We start from the raw sequence: 10,499 nt of genomic DNA on the forward strand, positions 1-10,499 counted from the left end.
AGTAAATATCACTGCCATTGCATAGTGTATATTTGGTAGTATTCTTTGTTTGTTAGTCATTCAAAGTGCATAATAAGTTTTGTCTGATGTACATACATGTTCAGAAGAACAAATTTTCTTCCATACATGAATAAGTTATGTTGGTAAGCATGTAAATCTAACCCAACATACAATAGCTTATTTAAGATTACAGAGTTTCAGTTCTCAACCATGGAGTTCGAATTTCTGCCATGCCCCACCATTGATAGATGGATTTTAGCTGTTGACATGATCTTTACAACCATCTGTCTCCAAAGACAAGGCATTTTTAGTGCTTTATTGGGTTATGGTTTTATTTGGAGAATTCCCATGCACATTGGGATTTGACCCTATAATGAATGATATTTCAATGCCAATGATGGAAACCCATCCTTCCATACAAATTGACAGCAGCACATATCCTTAAAATTCATTGTCTGCACAATAAATTTTCTCTATAGCCACACCATCTTGCTTTTATCCAGCTACTGCAGGCCCATTGACAATGCCAGATCTGACGTTACATGCCAGTGGGAAATAGTTAAACCTCATTTTTCACTATCAATATGCTTCACCATATACAAAAAATATTCCTTCAATTTTACACAATGACAATATCACAATAATGCTATCATATTCACCTGTTAGGTAAATACATACAGTAAGTGAGTTTTGAACCTAGTACATGTCCAAATCTATTTTAATGGCCCTATATTTGTCACTGACCATTGATAGGGGTCATCTTTATAAAGAACCAATTAAAAATTATAGTGTATTTAGGCATCCCTCATAAAAGCACATAAGTGAGGCCTAAGCTTCAATGACTGGTTTTGTCATAAAAAGATTGGGGTAGAAGCGTAGACCCTCCACTGTGTCATCTCTGCACAGCAGGCCTTTCTTCTCTGTTGTCAAGAGTTTTTCTTTGGCTAACATCACAGAAAAGCTGGCGACTCTCGACAGCTCCTCTGCTGTCAGAGATCCGGACTCTTCAACCAAACGAGTAGTCTCACGGACAACTTCTTCTTCCGAGTGGGATACGAGTTGAACTACAACAACACCTGAGTCAAACTCTCGCAGTCGGATGGGGAGATTCAGAGCCTCCAGCAGTTTACAGGCATTCAGTAGGTCATCTGGAGAAAGGAGCTGTAAAAGGGAGTCCAGTGTTTGATTCATGGATACAGATATTGTAAATCTTGAAACTTCTGTGATAGTTTTATTTTCACCGTGATCTGGTGTGACTTATTTGTATGACTACTGTACTATAACCACAAATTTAGAACACTAAAAACCTCCTTCTTTCACCTACCGCAAAATAAACTGTGAAAGTAAATGGATTAACAGGGCAACAATTCCTCATGAACAATAGATAAGATTCTAGCTCCTGACCCAATGTATGCTTTCAACTGTCAGATTTGTTGCGAGCAATTTTTTTTATGTGAAAATTCTTACAACACAGCAAATCAGTGATATCTACATCAATCAGGTGACAGAAAAATAATAATTTCGGTTTTACAACATTTGGTATTGTGTTCAAGATTGTGTGCAAGGAAACAAGACATAAACTGACCTCCATCCCCCTGGCCCTGTTGACCCGACAGTACACATCGGCCAGTGACATCATGCCCCCACACTCCTGTAGGGGCTGCTGCAGTACCTGTGACAGCTCCTTGGCGAGCTGCATGTGATAGTTGGTGCCTGACCCATGTGTCTCTCTGGTGACTGGGTTGGGGATACCTGGGGATGATAAATTGATAGATATCATGTCAAAGAAGTGTAGAGATCATTGTATTTTTTTCTAATTCCCAGCACTGCTATGATTCCTCTCTAGGCTTGAAAATCTTCAAATCTAGACACAGATTGTATTGTATCGTACTGCATTATATTGCATTGTGCTGTAACTGTAAGGCCCTGCCTTTTCACTTGTCATTAAGAAAAAGAATACTACCGGTACATACAATACAGATTCAGAAAGACAAGAATGAAAAATCTATTGATCCAACAAAGTACCTAAGCTGAGTAGATATGACTTAAACTGAACAGTCTCATCCTCCGAGATTGCTCCTTGCTTGTCTTGAATCTTCTGAGCGATGGTCTTAGACAGGCCGACCATGTCCTTGGCCTTCTCCATCAGGTTACTCAGGTCCTCAAAGGCCACGCTGATGGTCTGGTCTGTCTCTTTTCTCTTCTGTTCCAACTTTCGCTCAATTCCAACAATTCCTGTTGAACAAGAAATAGAGATGAACTAATAACAAACTCACTGGTACATGTATATACAGTAATTTGTTTCCTGGTGACATCTAAAAAAGCCTAGGAAAAGTGGTTCTTTACCATCATATTCTAATCCCCACCATCCTCTTAAAAGACAGGATAATTAACTTTTCCTTGAATATTTGCTTGCAATTGGCTATGTGTTGGCTGAGTGTCATTAGTTTTCCTGCCACTATGAAGGAACTATTATTTGTGGAATACAAGAACTCAACTGGTGTTTATGTAAACAACTTTGACTGTCTTTGGCCCACAGATCAGGAAGAAAATATTTAGGTGCTTATAGACATTCTGGTCTATCCAGCAAAATACATACAGTACTAATTCTGTTTCTGGACACATGTTCTGTCCACCCCACCCACCTGCCCTTCTGGCGCCTGTGGGCCCAGCCTGTGCAGCCTGTTGTTGTTGTGCTGGGTCAGCCTGTGTCATCTCCCAGGAGCGCCGGGCCAACTCCTCCGTAAACCTGCGGTGGAACTCAGTCTCACCAGCATCTTTAAAGGATAACCTGGAACAAACATATATCAACAGTAGGTGTTACATTGTATATAGTACAATAAAACTGAAGTTGCATGGTTATGGAATAAACAACTAATTACCTTTGCCAGAATGGCTAAGGTTATGTTTTAGGCTTGTGAGTCTGTGTGTCTGTGTGTGTGTTAACAGCATAACTCGAGAAGCCTTTGATGGATCCCAATGATATTTGGTAGGTGGGTAGAGGTCGGGAAAACGAAGGTCAAGTTCGATAATGGACCCCCTAGCGGCTTGCTAAGGTACTGCAGCAGAACCTCAATTTTTTATATCTCGTGTTCTGGACATGCTGTGGTCATGATTTTTGACTGGTAGATAGCCCTTGGGGCAGAGAGTAAGTGCTGTGAGTTTGGACCCCCTAGCGGCTTGTTTGGAACTGCAGGCGCCGGTTTCCTTTCAAACTTTGGACGAGAATAACTCTACAACGTGTTAACGGATCGTCATGATTTTTGGTATGTAGATAGAATGAGTGATGACTTACATAATGATATACTAATTATGCAAATCAACAGCTGATTTGCATAATTAATGAGGAAAATTTATAAATCCACTGCATTCCATGATAGGACTTTCAAACTTGTTACATATGTAGCTGGGAAGGAGAGAAAAGTCGATGGATATCAATTATGCAAATGATGGCCTCATTTGCATAATTAATGAGAAAATATGAACATGTTGACAGATCATCATGTCTTTTGGTATGTAGGTAGCGTAAATGAAGACCTACATAATGAGATACCAATTATGCAAATCAACAGCTAATTTGCATAATTAATGAGGATATTTCATAAATTCAAACTACATTCCACAATAGGACTTTAAAACTTGTCACATATGTAGCTGAGAAAGAGAGAAATGTCAATAAATGTTTATCATGCAAATGATGATCTCATTTGCATAATTAATGAGAAAATATGAACGTGTTGAAGGATCGTCATGATTTTTGGCATGTAGATAGCCTAAGTGAAGACTTATATAATGTGATACTTATTATGCAAATTAACAGCTAATTTGCATAATTAATGAGGAAAAGTTCATAAATCCACTGCATTCCATTATAGTACTTTCATCAAAGTTGTCACATATGTAACTGAGAAAAAGGGAAGAGAAAAAGAGGTGTATTTAAAGACTTTGAAAGAGAATAAGTCAAGAATGGATCAAAGGATCATCATGATTTTTGGTATGCTGATAGATATCGTAAATTGTAACTTGGGATCTAATTTGCATAATCAATGCCGCAATTTTATAAACCAACTTCAAGCATACAATTATAAAGAAAATTAAATGAGTAATGCATTTGTCTACAGACATCATTCTACATAACAAACCTGGTTTATTTGGCAAAGGTATGTGTTCGTGGAACTCTAGTTCAAAACTAATATTACTTATTAAAGAGTCCTTTTGCTTTTTAAAGAAAATTTACTGTACATCATTTAATAGTGTACAGTAAATTTCTTTTAAAATCCAAAATGACACTAAGTATATTTCTACAACACGTAATCACATGTACCACAACAACACTGACAAAGAACACAGTGGGCATGGTGAGACAAATAATAGAAAAATAATCATCCGCACCTGATGTAAGAATTCTGACTGGACGCCACCGGTCCCGGGGGTCTGTTAGGCGACGCTGGGTTCAAATGGACCACGATCTTCGCGCTCTTGCCCAGCCCAGACTCCGTCTCCTCTAGGAAAACTATCTGGGACAGGGGCAGGGCGAGGACACAGTCCGATCTCTTGTGGTCCCGCCAGATCAGACGATGACTGGTCAAAATCAGGGTTCCGTACTCAAATGGCGTCTTGTCTTCCCCGTCGTAGATCTTTATCCCATGCTGCTGAGCCTTCAGGTCCTCATGCGGCTCTAACAGCCCGTTTGTCCACACAAATCGGTCCATTTCTGGGGTTATATTTTGCGAAAATGAAAAGCGACGAAAAATTTATCCCACGGTCGCCATCTTTGTTTACCCTTTGACCTCAGGGACAAACCATTATTGTTGGGAAGCTGTTCATTTTTCCAAAATATCACCATCCTGTGTTATAAGGAGTACTATGTTTACCTTGGTAGATTATTTATGTTCACTTATAGAATCGGAGAAACTCATTGATTATTGTAATATGTCGACCCCCATGATATCTTTGGTTTATTAGTGGAAGCTCCCTAATATTGGACTGGAGCAGGTGATCTGATAGTCAACATGGCGGAAGTAGAATATTTCGGCGGCATTGAAGGGTGAGTTTTCTACATTTTGTGTTGTTGTTGTTGTTGTTGTACATTTTCTCTGTTTTCCGATGCCGATATACATCAACCAGCTAAAAGTAGTAGGCATTCTTTGGTGACATGGCCAATGATCTGAGCGATTTTAGCAAGTAACATTGCATTTGGCCGCCGGTCATACTTTTTAAAATCATCCATTGATTTATTATAAATAGATAACGTTACTTTAATTTTCTTGCTCAGGAATGTTGACATCATAGGTGATATATCTTAATGTGGTACCCCTGTCATTCCAGTGGTGCCACCCACTCTAAGATGGTCATCATGTCCTCAGAGGGGAAGATCATGGCATGGAGTGAGGGACCAAGCACCAACCACTGGGTAAGTCACAAAATGCTTAAATGTTGGAGAAAATGACATAGAAACAGCCACGTACATGTACCAATATGATGATATGCACCAAAAAATCCTACTCTGTAGCTGTAACACACATATAACCAGCTAAAAATTTCCATGTCCGACCTTGACTTTATTCTAATAATCCAATACACATGGGTCATGTACAGGCAGCAGTTGCTGGTGCTGACCCCCACATGAAACACATAGACTGAATACACTGAATGGCCTTAGAAGCGGAAACATTAAATACAATCTGTTTGTTTGTACTGTTGTGTTCTTACAAGTTTGAACACTACAATGTTTGCTTCTGTCTGTATATCAGCTGATAGGTGTGGACCAGTGTGTGACGACCATCAATGACATGGTGGTTGATGCCAAGAAGCAGGCAGGCATTCCTGAGGACAAGCCTCTCAAGGCTCTGGTGAGGCTTCAACATTCAGTTTAGAAGTACAAATGGCAGAAACATGGCTAATTTTAAACAGAAAACTCCTACTGATTTGATATCACTGCCCTATCTCAGCAAGTCTGATATACCATGAAAACTAATGGTTGTCAGTTCATTTTATCATATAAAGCTTGAATCTCCATCCCCAGGGCCTGTCCCTAAGTGGAGGGGAGAAGGAGGAGGGGCAGAAACAGGTGATTGATGGCATGAAGACCAAGTTTCCCAACGTCAGTGAAAACTACAAGATGTGTACAGACACCTTTGGGGCCATCGCCACTGTCTGTGAGTCTGGTAAGTCTTTTATTTTATATTTCAGAATACAGAGTCATCTCCCAATTTGTATGTCTGAATGTGGTAATATCATAATGGCTAGTCCTATATGAAAAGTGAAGCAGGTTTATTCTGTTGGATAACTAATTATTAATCCAAGTGTTAATGCAACATTCTAGGAAAAGAATTCTATGTTATGATCAAAGCAAGTCCTGAGTCAGCAATGAGAATGCTTGAGTGATGATGATAACTTCCAGTCTACAGCCCCCACAGTGTAGCTAAGTCACTCTACTGTGTGCAGGTGGCATGGTGCTTATTGCAGGGACTGGCTCCAACTGTCAACTCATCAACCCAGACGGGGAGACGTACGGCTGTGGGGGCTGGGGGCATATGATGGGGGACGAGGGGGGAGGTAAGACTGTGTTCCTCTGTCATTTTGTGACAGTTTGTTTTTCATTTCACAAACAAGATAATTTTTGGACAAGTATGCTGCTTAGATGGGAAGCTATACTCTGTAAGTGCTGTCTGATAAATAGCATTACATGACATTAATTGCCCTGTTCCCTGCAGCATATTGGATAGCACAGAAGGCAGTCAAGTATGTGTTTGATTATGACGATAACTTCCACGAACCCCCTTCTGACACGAGCTACCTCAAACTGGCCATGTTTGAGTACTTTAAGGTATGTACCACTTTTATGTAGCGATCGTTCTTTTAGTTCATGATTTGAGTTTCACCATACTAATTGGGGTTCTGAAACTCAATATGCATGTATTTACATTTTGTACTATATGTCACAGGTCTTTAGGAATTTAGGTATATAATTTAATGATAAGCTTCTTGGTATCCTGTGTGCATGTCTCTGGATGTCTCAGTACCTTTACCTTCAGACATTACCTTCTGAAGTAGAAATGCATGTCTTGGTACTTTAAAATGTTGCATATGATAGATAAACCTTTATCAATTATATTTTACCCCCAGGTGAATGACCGTATAGGTTTGTTGGACCACTTGTATCGCAACTTTGACAAGTCCAAGTTTGCTGGCTTCTGTAAGCTGGTGGCTCAAGGTAAGATTTTCTTCAGGATTTCTGTTGTACCATCTTCAAATGTCTTTGCACTGAGTATATTTCCTCTGAACAAAAATGCATATAAATTGATTTCTAAATCAATCTTGTCTGTTCTGTAAATAAAAAAGTCATATGGATACATAGAATTTTTCAGTCCATGGACACTTGATAAACTCAAGTTTTTAAAATCATAAAATTACTAAGGCAGGCTTTCCCCATAATTTTTGGTCTGTTCTTCAAACATACCTGTGAGTGAGGTAAACAGCCGTATGTAAGTGACATGATCATCAGACATGTACATTTGAACCAACAGGTGCCAAAGAGAAAGGAGACAAACTGTGTCAAATAATTTTCACTCAGGCTGGGGAGATGTTGGGCAAGCACATTTGTGCTCTCTCTTCAAAAATTGACAAGGTACAACCATAGTTAATGAGACATATTAATCCATGTGATCTCTGACCTGTTGTATCTGACCTGTCACCTCTGACCTATTTCAGATCTGTGTCCTCAGCAAGGAGATCCATTTCTGTGTGTCAGACTGTCAGCACTCCATGTACATGTCCAAATAAATCACCAAAATGTGACTAACCCTTGACCTCTGTCCTGGTACCTTGACCTCTGTCCTGTACATGTCTGACCTGCTATGACCTTTGACCTGTAGGAGCTCAGGATTTCCAGGATCCCCTATGCTTGGCATTATTCCACATGGCGGGGGAGATGCTTGGCAGACACATTCTTGCCTTGGCCCCTAAGGTTGACAAAGTAGGTCTCCCTGGCTCAACTCTGCTTGCTACATCTTTATGTGTGGTGTCATACTGATGTGTACTTCTTCAATGTTTCTGTTATTCTTTTCCTTGACTGTCAAAGCATTCATGTTCAATTAGTAGAGTAGAGTCTTAATGAAATGTCCCACAAAGGTAAAGATAAGCAAAGTGTAGTTTGTTTTTTGTGTAGTTTGTGTAGGTTTCCCTGCAATAGCCTACTTTATTTGGGTCATGGTGGTAAATCTCTTGGAATGATACTGTTAGCACCACCATTCAAAGGTGGAATTGAAGTAAATGTGTCAAAGGTTGTCTTTCCTATTTTACTTGTACAAGCCAGCTACATATCAACCTCATATGCCATCTGTTCAACAGAGCCTCCTAGAGGGAGAGGGAGGACTGCAGGTGGTGTGTGTTGGATCTGTGTGGAAAAGCTGGGATGTGCTCAGAGAAGGTAATGGGGACTAGATCAGGGATCGTAATTGTTCTGTTGGTTGGTAGCTAGTGCTTTATCATTTAATGTCGCATTAGACAGCTTTTTTTTCCATTTTTGCACACTCCTTTTACATAACATGTTTTCTGCTCTTCAACACTATAAAGCTGGACAGGTAGTAGTAGAAGTAGTTGTAATATTACAATAACTGAATTTCAATTGCTGTAATATTAGTTTGATGTGTATTTTGTGGTTTCCCCCAGGTTTCCTGAGAGGCATGTTACCCCGGAATGAGAGAGACGTGGCCATCAAGACCATCACACTGCTGGAGCTGAAGCAGTCCTGCGCCATCGGAGCGGCCAATCTGGGAGGGCGCAGCATCGGGAAGAAACTTCCCGTGAAGTATGCCGACAATGCCACTGTCTTCTTTTCTCACACGTTCTCCTGATACTGAACATAGGTAGAGAGTCTCAGGTTGCAACATCACAGACTGATATGGTGGGCTCATCTTAACATGCACTTGGCTTCCAGATGCTTTTAAAATCTTCCAGATGTACTGTGGTAACTAAATGAATGAGAGGTGCTGTAAAATGTTGCATCTGTTTCTTTTGCACTGTCAGTGCAATCTTTTTATCTTTTTATACCTTATTTATGACAGCCATCTTGTTTAATGATATGATCCAATTGTAGCTGCATAAATGGAGAACCCTCACAAAGTCAATGACCATCTTTATCATACAGAATGCCAGGCATTTTCAAATCAGCCCAAAGATGACAGAAACCATTACTGAAAAAGCGATACACACTTGCAATGTTTTCTGCGTGCCTTTCCAATCTGCTCTGCACAGAGGTGTTATGAAAGTAGCTTTCTTTAATACAGCAGTGATGTAAACCCACCACACAGTCAGTGTGAGGTAGCCTAAACTATTGCAGCTTGTCTTACCAAATCCTAGTGCAGAATGGACATGTTGCACTGTGTGGCAGGTCACCACTGATGTGATGGAGATTCAGTTGCCTACTGTAGATTTTACAGTGATATGCAACATGTCTTTGAACAATGTCTGACACACCTTTATCTTGTAACCACTAAAATGTATGTGTCATATAAACCCCACAAATAAATCTCTACTCATGGTTATAGTCGATAAATATGTTTTAGGTATTGTACCTATCCCTCATGATCTCTGCAAATCTAATTTTTCCTCTGTGGTAGACTTCTTGTTCCAGACTGACATTTTAGGTTGATTCTTGTTGGCAGAGTATCGCATTTTCATCCAATATTTACAGGTCAATGTAAGGGAAATGTTTGATATACAATTGTGTTAAGGCTGACCACAGTTTTCTATTTTTACCATGTTCAACCGAGCCAACAAGCAGTGAAACTTGTTCATCACAAAGCAACTGTTCAGTGGAGATTTTCAAATGATCATGATTTAGTTGTTTGGACCCTGGACCAGAAACTCATGTCAAAGATGCTGCTCTGCAAAAGGCACACAGAGTGCTTTTTTTTAACCGATGGTGAATGGCTTTAATTTCTGTATCCATGGCACCATAGAAAGCTGTGATACTCTCACAAGAAGAGACCAGACCAGTACCAGACCACTTTAATGGGACCTTGCAAGCAAGAATATTGAAATTGTTGTCTGTGGGACCAATACGATATCACTAATGTTAACCTAGTAGCTTACCTATTGCTAATTGTGGAAATTTGTTGCCAAATTATTATGTGCAAGAGATGATTATGAATGCACACCTTATGAAGGTGATGATATATAATATGACAGTATAATTGTGCAGAGATCTTTATTGTGAAGAGGATATGCCTGATGAGTGATTGATGTAGTGTTGTTGGACAATAAATGTTTGTGAAGAATGGCATATCATGTTTGTGGTCACTTCATCAACAGATCAGAAAACTTCAAATTAGCAAGAACAGTGTAACAACTAATGGTAGTTATAGAAGAAATTGAGAACAATGAATGGAAAATCTGATAAAATGTAACCTGAATTTTTTTTTCTCCCTTTTAAGATTCATTTCCATCTCCAAACTAGAACAGGTGACACAATTCTTTATTATGTGGCCTTTGCA

At 39.6% G+C, this 10,499-nt stretch overlaps 2 protein-coding genes across 5 annotated transcripts; one reads left to right on the top strand and one right to left on the bottom strand.

Annotated features, from left to right (window-relative positions):
* Positions 1-17: 17 nt before the first annotated feature.
* On the bottom strand, positions 18-4,806 carry LOC118414157 (vacuolar protein-sorting-associated protein 36-like). Of its 2 annotated transcripts, XR_004830914.1 has the most exons (6): positions 4,393-4,806; positions 2,646-2,791; positions 2,026-2,235; positions 1,586-1,752; positions 696-1,161; positions 18-627 (listed from the first exon to the last, which is right to left on the bottom strand). XR_004830914.1 is itself a non-coding variant. In XM_035818003.1 (5 exons), the coding sequence occupies exons 1-5, from the start codon at positions 4,710-4,712 to the stop codon at positions 829-831; spliced, it is 1,176 nt and encodes a 391-aa protein (XP_035673896.1). In that variant the 5' UTR covers positions 4,713-4,806; the 3' UTR covers positions 18-828. The 2 variants fall into 2 exon arrangements, 1 of the variants encoding a protein (XP_035673896.1); XM_035818003.1 differs by having other exon boundaries at positions 18-1,161.
* Positions 4,807-4,889: 83 nt separating this feature from the next.
* Positions 4,890-10,290, top strand: LOC118414158 (N-acetyl-D-glucosamine kinase-like). 3 transcript variants are annotated; one of them, XM_035818004.1, is made up of 10 exons: positions 4,890-5,047; positions 5,329-5,413; positions 5,754-5,852; positions 6,026-6,167; positions 6,448-6,558; positions 6,717-6,829; positions 7,129-7,216; positions 7,530-7,630; positions 8,353-8,431; positions 8,674-10,290. In XM_035818004.1, exons 1-10 carry the CDS (start codon positions 5,013-5,015, stop codon positions 8,856-8,858), a joined length of 1,038 nt encoding a protein of 345 aa, XP_035673897.1. In that variant the 5' UTR covers positions 4,890-5,012; the 3' UTR covers positions 8,859-10,290. The 3 variants fall into 3 exon arrangements, with proteins under 3 accessions (XP_035673897.1, XP_035673898.1, XP_035673899.1); XM_035818005.1 differs by lacking the exon at positions 7,530-7,630 and adding an exon at positions 7,878-7,978; XM_035818006.1 differs by lacking the exon at positions 6,448-6,558.
* The last annotated feature ends 209 nt before the right edge of the window (positions 10,291-10,499 follow it).

This window comes from Branchiostoma floridae, chromosome 4 (assembly GCF_000003815.2).
Source record: "Branchiostoma floridae strain S238N-H82 chromosome 4, Bfl_VNyyK, whole genome shotgun sequence".
Lineage (NCBI taxonomy): Eukaryota > Metazoa > Chordata > Leptocardii > Amphioxiformes > Branchiostomatidae > Branchiostoma > Branchiostoma floridae.

Coding starts and splice junctions, on each gene's coding strand:
- LOC118414157 (XM_035818003.1), bottom strand. CDS start 4,712: ATGGACCGATTTGTGTGGACAAACGGGCTGTTAGAGCCGCATGAGGAC. Junction 1,753..2,025: donor GTCATATCTACTCAGCTTAG/GTACTTTGTTGG, acceptor TATCATCCCCAG/GTATCCCCAACCCAGTCACC. Junction 1,162..1,585: donor ACAGGGCCAGGGGGATGGAG/GTCAGTTTATGT, acceptor TCCCTTTTACAG/CTCCTTTCTCCAGATGACCT.
- LOC118414158 (XM_035818004.1), top strand. CDS start 5,013: ATGGCGGAAGTAGAATATTTCGGCGGCATTGAAGG. Junction 5,414..5,753: donor GACCAAGCACCAACCACTGG/GTAAGTCACAAA, acceptor TCTGTATATCAG/CTGATAGGTGTGGACCAGTG. Junction 6,830..7,128: donor CCATGTTTGAGTACTTTAAG/GTATGTACCACT, acceptor TTTTACCCCCAG/GTGAATGACCGTATAGGTTT.